The sequence below is a fragment of the Narcine bancroftii genome, chromosome 3, assembly GCF_036971445.1.
Source record: "Narcine bancroftii isolate sNarBan1 chromosome 3, sNarBan1.hap1, whole genome shotgun sequence".
In the NCBI taxonomy this organism is placed as follows: Eukaryota; Metazoa; Chordata; class Chondrichthyes; order Torpediniformes; family Narcinidae; genus Narcine; species Narcine bancroftii.
In genome coordinates, this window is record NC_091471.1 from 353,902,510 (window position 1) to 353,916,901 (window position 14,392).

Below are 14,392 nucleotides of genomic sequence, written 5' to 3' on the forward strand. Positions count from 1 at the left end.
ATGCTGACCTCCCCACCCCATGTTTCCAGCAACTTGCTGTCTCCTCAGTAAACACCACTGTTGCAAAGGGCAAACATGTCCAGTCGCCTGTCCTGATCCACCCACACCGATGCAATGGCCATGAAACTGCACCAGGGCTTCGATTTCTTCAGAAGCCTGAGGAAACCTGGCATGGCCCATACACATCCTTTAACCAGTTCTACAGGTGCACCATGGAAATCATCCTGTGAGGGTGCATCACTGCGGGAACTGCTCTGCCCACAGAGGGTTGTCAACTTGGCTTGGACTATCACATACACCCCCACCCCTGCCCTCTCCTCCCCTCCATCGACTCCATCTATAACTCCCACTGCTTTGGAAGAACATATTAAAGTTCCCAGACACACTCTCTTCACCAACCCCTGTCAGGGAGATAATTCAAGAGTGAGGTCTTGCACCACCATTCAAGGACAGTTACTTTCCCGCTGTTATCAGTCTCCTGAATAAACCAGTGAAATTATGTTGCTTTACTCTGTCCCACCTGATCTCCCTCTGTAACTGCATTTCTGTTACTGGGTCTTGTTGTACTATGTATGAGATGTCAAGCTGGACTGCTCGCAAAACTACCTCCATCAACCACATGCTGAACCATGTCCCTAGTCACACGTACCTGAGCTTCAGCCTGGTGAGAATGCTCTTAGCTTCCTGATGGGTAACTCCGATTAGGGACTCCTTATTGATGGAGACCAGCTGATCACCGGCTTGCAGTCTGCCATCCTGCCAACGAAGACAGCAATGTTTACATGCAGCACCATGGGGTCTTGACATAGACACAGCCCAGGGGTGACAGGTGGAGGCACTGGGCAGGGAGCATCATTCTTGTGAGACTGTGCCCATTGCACATTGCCCACCCTCCACCCGACTGTCCCTCTGTCCCTGACTGCCTACGGCACATTCCCACTCCCCCTCCATCCCTGACTACCCACAGAACATTCCCCACTCCCCCTCCGTCCCTGACTGTCCACAGCAGATTCCCCACTCCCCCTCCGTCCCTGACTGTCCACAGCGCATTCCCCACTCCCCCTCCGTCCCTTACTGCCCACAGCATATTCCCCACTCCCCCCTCCGTCTCTGACTGTCCACGGCAGATTCCCCACTCCCCCTCCGTCCCTTACTGTCCACAGCAGATTCCCCACTCCCCCTCCGTCCCTGACTGTCCACGGCACATTCCCCACTCCCCCTCCATCCCTTACTGCCCACAGCACATTCCCCACTCCCCCTCCGTCCCTGACTGTCCACGGCAGATTCCCCACTCCCCCTCTGTCCCTTACTGCCCACAGCACATTCCCCATTCTCTGCCCCTGACTGTACATTTCTTGTTCTCCCCTCTACCGAAAACAGCCCAGTCTCCTGCTGCCAAGCTCTGGGGTGAAGGGGCAGGGAACCAGGGGTGGGGGGGTGAATGTACTTCAGGATAGTGAGGAAATGCAAGGCTGATGGCAGGAAGTGGGAGAGCCCTGGGACAGCAAGGGCAGGGGGTAAAATGGGGGTCATGAGCCCAGGAGACAGGGGGGATAGGGATCAGGGCTTGGAAATTTTTAAATAAAAGGGTTATTAAGGGTTCTTTGGAACAGAACCGAGTCCATGGTCCTGATCTTATTGAATGGCAGAACAGGCTCGATGGGCCGAATGGATTCTGATGCTGCTGTTTCTGATGGGATGTTTGGGGAACGGTGTTCCACCCCCTGCTGGGCCAAAGGCACCAATACCTCCCAGGTCTGCCAGAGAGCACAACCGTCGACATCAGAGGTTGTTGCGTGATCCGTGAACAGTGACCCGCTCCAAAGGGATTTTCTTTCTTTTTCAAACGTCTGCAGATGCTGATTGTTGAAAAAACACAGAAATACTGGAGAAACTCAGCTAGTCCTGCAGCGTCCACAGGAGGTAAAGATACATAACCAACGTTTCTGACCTGAGCCTTGGTTATATATCTTTGCCTCCTCTGGACTCTGTGGGACTGGTTGAGTTTCTCCAATCACAGTGCCCCCAGAATTGATTTTATTTTTTTATTTTAAATTTAAACATACAACTTGGAAACAGGCCATTTCGGCCCAAGAGCCCGGGCCGCACAATTACACCCAATTGACCTACAACCCCTGGTACGTTTTGAACGGAGGGATGAAACTGGTGCCCCCAGGGAAAACCCACATAGACACGGGGAAAATGTACCAACTCCTTACAGACAGCGCCGGATTTAAAGTCAGGTCCCAATTGCTGCCGCTGTAACCGTGTTGCACTAACCCCTACATTAACCATGCTGCCCAAAACTTTCTGGTTTCACTGCAAGGGAAAGATATGACTGGTGATAGGATCCCATTGTAGCTTGTGGAAATGATGGATGTGAAGGAAGGTTGAAAGGAACAAAGGGATTGTGCCTCCCTTCTTTCTGGTAGGGTTGGGTTGGGGTGGGGTTGCTGTTGAGAGCAGAGAGGGCACAGGGATAACTATATATAAATAAAACCAGGGCTCAGGTCTGAAATGTCAGCTAATATCTTTGCCTCAAATGGACGCTGTTTCTCCAGCACTTTTGTGTGTTAACTTTCTTTTCCATCTATGCGTTGTTTTGGAAGATGGTCCCGGAAGGCAGGCTTTTCGTCGACCTTTGAACGGTGAGGAAAAGAAAGCTTTTCGCTGTATCTCACTCAGTGGTGGATTAACTACCATTCCGAGCCTCCCCGCCCCACCCTTTGTTGAATAGAATAAAGTGACATTAAGTTACATTAATTAACTTATTATGCTGGGAGCCTGATGTCCCCGCTCCTGCCGGGCACCCCTCCCTCTGGGCCCCTCGGTTTAAGCCTATTCAGCCTAATGGTTAATCCGCCACTGATCTCACTACGTGACATCGAATCATTGCAGCGAGTGGTACTACCAGCAGGGTAACACCTCCCTCTTGTGGCCCGACTGGAACTGCTGGAAAACCAGGCAGCCCATCCAAGCCTCCACTGCAGCTGTCAAAACCCCAGCACTGTTACCGAGCAGAGGACACCAACTTCCCACATGGGGCAGCAACAAGTTTCGTTGATGTACCACTTTTGGTTTATCAATGATAGCATAGAGCAGGGCAATGAAGAGTGCCCAGCTCCTGGCACCACAGAATCTTCCCCATCTCCCCGAGGGCAGGTCCCAGGTTAATGACCTACCAGAAAGGAGTCGCTGATGTTGCAGCAGCTCCTCTGCCCCACGTGGGTCTGCCTGCTGTGGCTGAGGAACGCAGGGTGGGAACCTGCAGATCAAGTGCTGCACAGTGCCAGAGATCTGACAGAGCAGTTCCGGCACTTCCATCGTCACCAGGACTTCCGGGAAACTCCAGGCCTCACACCCCACTCCACCCACCCCAAAATTCCCAGCTGGGAGGTAGCAGCCCCCAGCCAGGCCCTCGCCCACATCCAGCCAAGACTCTGATCCGCTGATCTACTCCAGCCAGCAATCCTCGGGGGATCTCTCCCTCTGCCTGATTCACTCCATCTTGAACACGAGAACAGGGGCAGGAGTTGGCCAGTCAGACCATTGAGTCTGCTCTAATAGTTGATGAGATCATAGCTGATCTGGCCGTGGTCTCACTTCCACCTACCAGTCAGTTTTCCAGATATTTCTGTGAAAAATTCTATCCAACTGGATCTTCAATACATTTAATGAGACTTCCTCCACTGCTTCCTCGGGCAAAGCTTTTTCTCTTAATCTCCATCCTAAATTTACTCCCCTTAACCCTGAGGCGATCTTCTAGTCTCACCTCCCAGAGGATATATTGAACTCTGTCTCAAATACCTTTAATGAGACACCCTCTACTTCATTGGATAGAGAATTTCACAGGCTCACTTCTCTTTGGGAGAACATTTCAGTTCCTGAGTGGTAATGGGAGCAGATACTGGTCCATCAGAGGGGAGTGAAGGCAGCCAGCTCAAGGCCTGAGCAGGCACAGGCCTGCTCCCCTACTGCAGAAGAGGAAGTGTGCACTCACCTTGTGGCACTCTCCGCCGGGGATGACCTCCTGCACACACACCATCGGGCCCTCGGGCTTGTCGGTGCCACCCACAATGTTGATGCCGAGGCCCAGTCCTTTGGGGACAGAAATCAGCTGAACGGCACTGCTGGGGAGGCAAGGCCAAGAGCAGGGTCAGGGCCCGTTAGTGGAGGCAAGGCCAAGGATAGTGCTGGGATTCACACATGCACGGGCTGTGCTCCAGACCCATCCTTCAGTGAAGAACACCGTCATGACCCGGCACACCCCATGGCACTGTCCCCCATCTCCCCGGTCACCACACAGTTCCCTATCGCCCTGGTCACTTCACTGTGCTGTCCCCAATGGCCTTGGCCACCCTGTGGTACCATGCCCCGTTCATCCCATGGCATCTCACCGGACCATTCCCCATTGCCCAGCTTACCCCATGGCACCACAAATAGTCCCCCATCACCCTGTGCACCATGACACCATTTCCCCATTAGTACTAGTTATGCTGTGCTGGGAACCATCATCGAGCTCGCAGCCTCCCCTCCCTCCCATCCCAACAGTCCTTTGGGTCCCAGTATCCCTCACTGACTCTCAGGGAATGGAGTCAGCTCCACCATTTCAGATGTGAGCCACCGAACACCACCTACCTCTCTGCCGCTGCCAACGTCACTGGAGCCAAGGGTCCACTGTCCTTGGGGCCTGGGGAACCAGAGGAGGTGGATGGGTTCCCTGGGGTTCTCCCTGGAGTGCAATGAAAGGTGAGTCAGAGGGCACCCAATCGCCAGCTTCACCGGCACCCCTGTACCCATCACTGGCTTCACCAGCACCCTGTCTCGATTGGCAGCTTCTCTGGCACCCTGTACCACAGCCAGTGCCATCACCAGTCTATATTCAGCTGCATCACTGGCCTGTGTCCTGGCACAATTAGGATACCTCCTGGGGAGCACCTGGTTCATGATTAGGACAGGTCTCTCTTCTCCATCTCCCTACCTGTCCCTCTCACTCTTACCCTACCCTCCCTCACCCTCCTGCCCTTTCCCCCTTACTTCCCTTACCCTCCATTCCCCTCCCTCCCCCTACTGTCCCCTCACCCTTACCCTACCCTCCCCCTCCTGCCCTTTCCCGCTTACTTCCCTTAACCTCCATTTCCCTACTGTCCCCTCACCAAACCCCCCTCTCCTCCACCCCCAGCACCTCCATTCAATCTCTCTGACCCCCTACATTCTCCCTCTCCTTCACTGCTCCTCTCATCCTCCCCGATCTGGGCTGGCTGTGGCTGGACTCTCCCTGACCCACGAGCTCTGACCTGAAGTGTGGGGAGTTGGGGAGCTCCGGGCAGATCCAGCATTACTGTGGGAGCCATACTTCTCCATCAGTTCCACAAACTCTCTCCTGTGGGGACCAGACAGGAGTCAGAGCTCAATGTGCATTCAACCAGTTCCCAAAACACTTGACGAAGAGCTCTGGTCCCAAACGGTGACCCTTCTTCCTCCCCAGTCAGTCCACTGAGTTCCTCTGGCAGAGGGTGTTTAACTCCCGATTACGGCATCTGCTGTCCCCTGCGTATCTCTGGGGGAAGCAGCAGACTGCCACATGGCATAGAGTGGGAGAACTCTGCTGGAGAAGCCCAGCAGAGTGTCTTATAGTGGAGCAGACCATGACCACAGACCAGCGAAGGAATCGGAGGCTGGACTCACACCGGGAACCTGGAGATCAGATAGTAGGAAACAAGGATTGGGACCAGGATCATCAAGGGTGGTGTTGGTGAGCCTGGATCGTGAAGGTCCTCAGGTGCTGACAGCTCCCTGATCCTATCAGGGGCTCGGATCTCAGGTTCACCGCTGGAACAGACAGGAGGCTGTATGGCTACGGAGGTGAATGAGGTGGCAAATTGGAGGCAGGCAGCAGGATCACGGACACGCACCATGTCTGAAGGGACCCTCATTCTCTTTTCGGTGGGGCCGATGAACTAGTTGCGTCTCTACATGTGCCTTTATAGGGGACAGATTCTGTGTACACACATGCAGCAATACAGGGAGAGCTGGGATGGGAACATAATTACCTGAGAAAGATGGTGTATGCCTCACACTGAATACAAAAGCTAGGGCCGACATCTTTCAGATCAACCCACTACAAGGAATAGGTCAGCATGTTGGAAGGTGATTCATCAGGATGTGCAGGGATGAGAGAGAGAGTTCTAACAGCCACTTCATTCCAGGAAATTTGCGGCTTTTTTTTTTACACACCTATTGTCTGAAAAGCACCAACATGGAATGGTGGAGTCATTCCAGTCCTGGCTTTTTTCCAAAAGTTGGTGCAGTGTTAGCCCCAGAATGCCTTCAATCCGGGACCAACTCAGGTACTGTATTTTTTTTAGTGTATTTACGGGTAAGCATTTAAAACTTGGACAAAATATGCAAGTAGGACAACAGGAAAAATCTTTTTAATAATACCACTTGCTCCACTCTCTCCCGACAGCCTCTATAATTATACAGCAAAGGTAAAAGGCAAAATTGATCAGCTGACAGTGAGTAGTTTACTAGGGAACACCTGACCTGCAGGCAGTTGGGGTTTAGCCCATCTTGGATGTCCATGCGTGCTCCCGTAAATGCAGGAGTGTGAAATGAGCTGGTGGTGAAATAGCGATGCCTCCTCTACTAGACTCACCGCTTAGTTAGGTGGGTGAAGCACTGATGTGTTGCTGGGAGGAGAATGAGTACATGATTCATGGACTTGACTGGCTGTTGGTCTTTCAAAATAAGATTAAAAAGTGTGTATCAAAGGGTACTGGGTCTGGAACTCTACTGAAGGAGGGTGTGAATGCTCAGTTACTGAATGTATTCAGAACACTCACTTACAGACCTTCAGATATTAAGGGAGAGGAGATTAGTGTTAGGGAGTGGCATTGTGATAAAAGACCACCCCACCGCCCCGCTCTCAGCTGTCCCCAGTGTATCCAGTCACCTTGTGCAGTGAGCAAGCTGGTCTGTGGGTTTGTCCTCAGTTTGAACAGACTGAAGCCCATTGTCCTGCTCCCCCACCACCTCACCCCCCCCCCCGATAGCCCACCACCAGCCCCCAAAGATATAGAGCATTGATTAGTAAGGGATTACTTAAGGTGGTATGTGAGTGGAAAACCACCGTTTTAATCGTACCTAATTGACTCGTTACGTGCACGGTTTCATAACTCCAAAGGAAATGGGCCAATGACAATTTTTCTCAAGCAAATTATTTCAGTAATAATTGGGTCTCGAGCAATGGTTCACTCACATACCACCTTAAGTAATCCCTTACAAATCATAGAGCACCTATAGCATAGAGATTACTTAAAGTGGTAAGTGAGTGGTAAGAAAAAGTTTGAAATCTACTGCTAGAGATCAATACTTGCAGTAGATTTTCCCACGCTCTTTCATAAATTGTGCACGTGTTTTATTGCCGTTACGATTTTCCCCACAATCTTCTATTAATTGTTGGGTGTTAATAAAAGTAATGTTTGATGGTAAACCCTTGTGTCCAGACTCATCTCTCTCAAACCTGACATTTCCTCAGCATACCAATGGCCAGTATGGGGACCGATGGCGGTGATGCTAGTGAGCCACACAGTGACGATAACTACTGTCAGTGTTACTCACCATTATCACCCTCATTTCAACTTTGCATATTTTTGTGCCATTTTAGGAAAAAAAGTGGGTCTAACATGCCGTCAAATACTGTATGTTAAACATAATACATCCCATCTCTTTTGCTCCCAGAATGCCAGCTTGCTGTGTACTGACTGCATAATGCCAGCTTTGTTCAGTTCCATGTAAATGACTATTGTTGGCTTAATGCCAGGTCTTCCTTTCAGCAATATCGGGGGATTTCTATAGAGACAGAGAGGCCAGATCTTTATTCCCTGCAGGGTAGGACGCTGAGAGGTGACTTTGTAGAGGTTTAGAAAATCACAAGGGGCATAAATAAGGTGACTGGTCAGAGTCCCTTTCCCAGGGTAGATGACTGGAGGGCACAGGTTCGAAAGGTTTAAGAGCGATTTGAGGGGCAACCTTTTCATTCAGAGAGTGGTCTGCATCTGGAACGAGCTGCCAAAGGAAGCTGTCAAAGTGGGCACGATTAGAACATTAGAAAGGGATTTAGAAAGATTTATGGGTAGGAAGGGTTCATGAAAAATACAGGCCAATTGGGACTAGCCCAGAAGACCAACCTGGTCAGCATAAATGAGTTGGGCCAAAGGGCCTGTTTCCTGTTTAATAATAGTACTGGTCTGCTAGCCCTGGCCCTGAAGGGAGTTAACCTTAATATGCTTTAAGCAGATTTGCAAAGCTATTTCATAAATGCATACAAGCCATTAAATTAATTTTCAATCATTTTCCTTGTTTCCTTTTTCCATTTTAATCCCCTCCATCCAAGAAATAATCTTTGTCCACGAGGGAAGCACAGAGGAAAGCAGAGGGGTGGGGGGGAAAAAGAGATGGCAAATGTTTTGGGTTGGGGAGGGGGGAAAGAAATTGGCCACAACTGGAGGTGTCTGTAGGGATGCAGAACATTGGGCGTGGGTGAAGGTGTCAGCCCCTGTGTTTACACTGCGGGTCTTCCTGCTGATCCAGCTCTATCCACCCTCTGCTCAACACCGGTGGATTAAATCCCTGTCCATTCACTCCCACCTGAAATGGGTAGTTTGTTTAGAGTGGGGGCCAGGCAAAGATGGCAGCAAATCTCAGCGATGTACGACATCACATCTAAGCTTCAGCTCAGAGGAGCTGACTAGATTATGAGGGGTTTAGCTAGGTGGACAGCCAGCGACAATAGCAAATACCAGAGGGCATCTGTTGTGGTGAGTGGAGGAGAGTTTAGGGGAGATGTCAGTGGCAAGGTTTTTTTTTTACTCAGTGGTAGGATGCATTGCCGAGGGTGGTGACGGAGGCTGGTATAATAGGAGCATTCAAACAACCCTTGGATAGGCACGTGTGTGTGAGAAAAAATAGAGGGTCATGGGTGAGGGAGGGAAGGGTTAGATAGTTGTGGGGTGGGTCAGCACATCATGGGCTGAAGGACCTCTACTGTGCTGGAATGTTTTTTTAAATTTAGACATACTGCTGTAACAGGCCCTTTTGGCCCACAAGCCCGTGCCTCCCAATTACACCCAATAGAATGAAGGGAGGAAACCAGAGCTCCTGGGGAAAACCCATGCAGACACAGGGAGAACATACAAACTCCTTAAAGACAGCCTGGGATTTGAATCCTGGTCCCAACAGCTGGCACTGTAACAGCATCACGTTAACCGCTACACTAATCGTGTTGCCTATAAGAGAGCTTATTGTCATACACAAGATAAAGAATTCTTATTAAAATTCATACCCTATGCCATCCCTGCCCTGTGGGTGTGACAGGAGGGTGCAGCAGGAACGTCACTCCCTTCTAACCCACGCTATCCCTGTCCTGGGAGCTGGCACAATAAAATTGAAACTTTACACAAAACAAACTGCTGTAGTGCCTGAGCTAATAGTTCACACGCAATACAAACAGGGTTATCGACAGTGACTGTTCAATAAGCAGCATGTAATCTGACAAGTTGTTAGACTGGAATCACAGATTATACAGGTCTGCACGAGATGCCAAGCCTGTCCTGCATAACATCACGGCCAGTCTATTCCAGGTTACAACTTTTCCTCCTTCCCACTTCCCCATCACTCTCCAGCCCCTGAGCTCTCACATTTATGCACTTTAAATGACTCCAAACCATCTGGCCTCTCCCACTAGCAGGGGCAGAGAATCCAGAGTCTCCACCCTTTGCATGAAGGAATTTGTCCTATCAGAGTCCTTATTGTCAACTTTTGTCCCTTGTTCAAGTTTCTCTCATGAATGGAAACGGAGATCTGCCTCGTTATCAACCCTCCAGACCACTCACCCGTGCCCCCTTCTCCACCTACCCTCCCTCTCCTCTCTGCATAGTCCCTTGCTCTCCCCCTTTCTGCAACCCCTCCCTTTTCCCTCATCCTCCTTTTCGTGTGCTCTCCACCCCCTCTATTTCCCTCTCTCCACGATCCCTCCCACTCCCCCTCATTGACCATCCTCCCCTTCCCTATGAGCTTTCCCTCTCCTTGCGCCCCTTCCTCTCCTTTTCCATGCGCTCACTCCCCATGCCATCTCCCCTTCTCTCCCAACCCGCCTCCTCCTTTCCCCTCCACCATTTCATTCACTTCCCGATCCCACGGGACACTGGGATCGAGACATTTCCAGTGTTTTCCTGGGAAGGAGCAGAGTTAAGGGACACAGCTTTCAGTGCTTCCCCACCACCACCATCAGACCCTAGATGGGATAGAAACCTGCCAAACCCAGGGTTAGATGATCCCTCTGAACTAGAGTTCAGCAACTGGTCAGGTAAGGAACCAAAGTTGTGTAACAATAACATGGGACAAATCCCTGAATCAACCACAGTAATCTGAGGAATCAGATTAAATCCACAACAATTACGTGGTGCTGAAGTGGAAAGAATAGGTGGTTTCAAGTTCTCAGGAATAAATATTTCCAATGACAGGGGCAAGCACATCAACACGACTGTCAAGAAAACACCGAGGCCTCTATTTTCTCAGAAGATTAAGGAAGTTTGGCATGTTCCCCCTCAACAACGGCTGCAGGTGCACCATTGAAAACAGATATGCTGGATGCATCACAGTGTGACAGGAGCTGCTCTGCTCAAAGTCAGGAGGAGATAGTGGTGAGTGCAGCTTAGAACTTCCCTCCCCCTCCATGGACTCTGTCTACATCTCCTGCTACCTAGAAAAAGCAGCCCACACACTGAAGGACCTGACAATCCCCAGAGACTCTCTTCTCCCATTAGTAAGGAGGAGTGTGAAAGCGCCAACAGGCTTAAAGAGAATTTCTTCCCTGCCGTCATCAGGCTCCTAAATGAGCCTCACAACAGTGTTTTCATGCTGCCCTTCCTTGGTGTCAATTGATCTTCCTTTTCATTGTAACTCCACACACTATAAATGGTGCTCTTTACATGGCTGTATGAATGTTAGATATAACCTATTAGACTGCTTGTAGAAGAACTCACTGCACCAGGTATAATGTGTCAAAAAAGCAAACACTACTGAGCAATGTGTATGTAGTTCTCACTTCCTTTAACGGTACACAGATTAATATCAAACCAAACCATGCAGGGTGGTTTTGGGACAGTTCCAGAAAACCGTGTCAGAGGGAGGTTTCAGGGATGGCAAAGGAAGGGAGGGTCAAAGGGCCCATACTCTTGAGCCTCGGCAGCTAAGGGCATGTTCACCAACGGTGTACTGAATGAACGGGGATGTGCAGCACAGAGAGGTGGGAAGCTGATAGCAGACAAGCAGTTCACTGCCTTCAGTGTCCTCAAACAGCTTGTTAATCCTACTTCTTGACAGAGAGCCAGAGATAATTCTGCTTTCCCCTGTTAAAGCTGTGCCAAGAACAGGGGAGGGGGGGGGGAGGGGGTGGACGGGGGAAGGAATCAGTATTCATTTCGAGGTTAAGATGGAGTTTGACCAGGGAAAAGAAAAAGCCAGTCAGGAAATGAATGCTGCTGAGGTGCCACCAAGACTGGTCCCTATCGGACAACGAAGCATTACTTCACTGCAGCCAAACTGAAAGTTGGCAGAGCTCACCCAAGCATTTATATTTCAGTGGCCAAGCAACTGACTAACAGAACAAAACAGAATTAACCTCCCATCTGTAGCTGCCAAGGAGCCCAAAGAGTGGCTTCAAACACAAGCAGTTGCTGAGCCACAGGGATGAGATGGAGGACACACTGGTCAAAGATAGGGTTGAAGGAAGAAATGGAGCACTGGAGAGGCATGAGGAGGGGCTACTGGAGAGTGGAGCAAAAGCTTCAGTAATAGGCAGTCAGCAAATAACATGGAAACTGTGCAAACGCTAACCCACTACCCAGGGAACACAGTGGGAGACTGGTATGTGGACTGTGTTCATGTCAGGATACTGGCTGAGGCAAAGGTTGACTCAGTGTGAAGTGCACACAGCAGCTACTAACATGGCTCAACCCACAATACGTACTGGCCATGACGGATGACATGTCAAGACCAAAAGCCAATCAGGAAGTATGTTCTATCGAGGTAGGAAGGGTTTAGTACTTTATTTTTATTTTTTTGGTAGGAATAAATAGGTTGGCACAGCATCGAAGGCCAAAGGGACTGCACTGCAATTTTCTATGTTTTAAACACCATTGGCTGGAAGAGGTCAGCAGGTTGAGGAGCATCTGTGGAAGAGAAAGAATAGTCGTCATTTGGGGACAATCACCACCAGAATTTGTCAAGTCCTGGTGAGGGTTCTGGCCCAAAACATAGACCATTCTTTCCCTCCCCCTCCCATGGACGCTGCTTGATCTTTGAGCCCCTCCAGCAGATAGTGTTTGGCTTCAGGCCCACCATATGAGTCTCTTGAGGATCACCTCCTTCAGGGCCTTCAATGTTAGGGAGGAGGGGTCAAATCCAACTGGTGAGGGTGTAGGAGAGCAGGGGGGGGGTGCTGACATGGGAGCCAGAGGTCAATGAAAATTTTGTGAATTTTAATTGGATTTTTATTTTATTTACAGCACGGTAGATGATTCCAGCCATTGAATCCTCTGCTGCCCAATTACACCCAAATTAACCTACAACCTGCATACATTTTGAAGGGTGGGAGGAAACCGAGGCACCCAGTTGAAACCCATACAAATATAGGGAGAACATACAGATGGCGGTGGATTCAAACCCTGGGTAACAGGGAAAGGAGAAGAGTGGAGAGAGAATAAAACATGGAAACGAGAGTCAAAGGAAGCATTAGTACTGTGGCAGCACTGGACCAGGCCTCCACTGCACAATGTTGGGCTCTGCTGCCAATCCTCCTTGGGCAACTAGTTCTGCATTTTCCAGTTTTCTGCTATTAAACACTTTTCTCCTAAATTCTTGACCAAAATTAATCACCGCATGTCTTGTGCCCACGTTCCTGGACCTTGCACAATTTCTTTGACCGCTGCACCTGATCACCAGACTATTGGCCTTCTCCTTGAAGGGGGTGGTGAACCTGCACCAGTTCACCACATGAGGGCTCCACTGAGCACACTGCACCCAGCTTGCACACTGGGGCCAGTATATGGACTGTGATCGGAATCCCCCACCTTCCCTCTGCCACCCCTCCCCAACCCCGCTGGGCGCAGGGATGAAGGACTCTGCATGCCAGTGACTGGCAAAGTGGAACGACAGGTAGCATGGCCCACCGCTTCCCAGCACCAGGGAGCCGGGCTCAATCCACAGCAGTTCCCTCCAATCTCCCAAAGGCAGGCAAGTTGGCTGGTCGGTCGGCCGCTGTGTGGGCAAATGAGAGAACCCTGGGGGTTGGGGGTGGGGAGTTGAAGGGTAATCAGAATATGGGATCCTTGAGGGATTGATGCGGACAGTGGGGCCAAGGGCCTGCTTGGTGTTATATCCTGCCATGGCTGTGTTCTAGGGGATGCCCGAAGCAGCTCAGGCAGAAGGTTGTGGGTTCAAGCCCCATGTCGGAGGCTTCAACACAGAAACCTGCCCAACCCTCCTAGGGGTGCCGTACTATCAGAGGTAGCAGCTGCCACATAAATACAGGCCACATCCAATCAGAAGCAGGGAGTTCCATTTAATCATTTCAAGGAAAATATGTTGGGAACTGGAAGCATGACCCACGTTGTGTGAAAGAACACAGAGTCTTCTTCCAGCATTCTCGGCTGCATTTCCACTCCCAGCGTTCAGGGTGATATGCTGGTTTATTCTAATCATATCAGGGATGTGCACAGCCACTGATTAGACTGTGGGCCAGAGATTTGCAGTCAGGCTATTTTTATCCAGTGTTCACAGAAATCCTCATCGCAGCCTAATCCTGTTCCAGTACTCCTCAATGGAAAGGTTACAAGTTTGACAACAAGCAGAAACCCATTGGCCTTCCCAGTCCACAGCTCCCCCAGCCCCACTGCCCCCCCCCCACCACAGGACCCCAACCCTTCACACCCTCCCTCGGATCAAATCCTGCACCTCACACACCCTGTTCCCTCAGGTCTGTGGTCGATGACAGGAATCTGAGGGACAAAAGTCAGCATGGCAGGGGTTAAACTAACCACCTGGGCTCAAACAGCACCTGCATTTCTATAGTACCCTGGAACCTCAATGAATCTTCAAAGTGCACTTGTACACACACATGCACTCATTCAATGAATGTGACTGGTGGACAATGGGGTAGTCGATGAGGAAGCCATTAGACCCTCATTCGCGTTGATCAGTTGTTGATCATCCCTGATTCCATTGCCAGTCGAGAAACATAAAAGCTGCAGGTGCTCGAATTTGGATTAAATGAGGGATTGCTGGAGGAAGGCTTTGGGTTCACCCCAGCACATCTCCACCTATGAAT

The 14,392-nt window shown here is 50.3% G+C and overlaps 1 protein-coding gene across 12 annotated transcripts in view; it reads right to left on the reverse strand.

Moving 5' to 3' along the window:
• The window catches only part of stxbp4 (syntaxin binding protein 4), a 103,408-nt gene that overhangs the window by 57,422 nt on the left and 31,594 nt on the right, over positions 1 to 14,392 (reverse strand). For 11 of the 12 annotated variants that reach the window (XM_069929892.1, XM_069929890.1, XM_069929891.1 and 8 more), the window contains 4 exons: positions 5,298 to 5,383; positions 4,639 to 4,732; positions 4,001 to 4,130; positions 650 to 756 (listed from right to left, as the gene is read on the reverse strand). In XM_069929892.1, coding sequence (XP_069785993.1) covers positions 650 to 756; positions 4,001 to 4,130; positions 4,639 to 4,732; positions 5,298 to 5,383 — 417 coding nt within the window. The remainder of the gene's footprint in view (positions 1 to 649; positions 757 to 4,000; positions 4,131 to 4,638; positions 4,733 to 5,297; positions 5,384 to 14,392) is intronic. The other variant, XM_069929884.1, reaches the window with a different exon arrangement.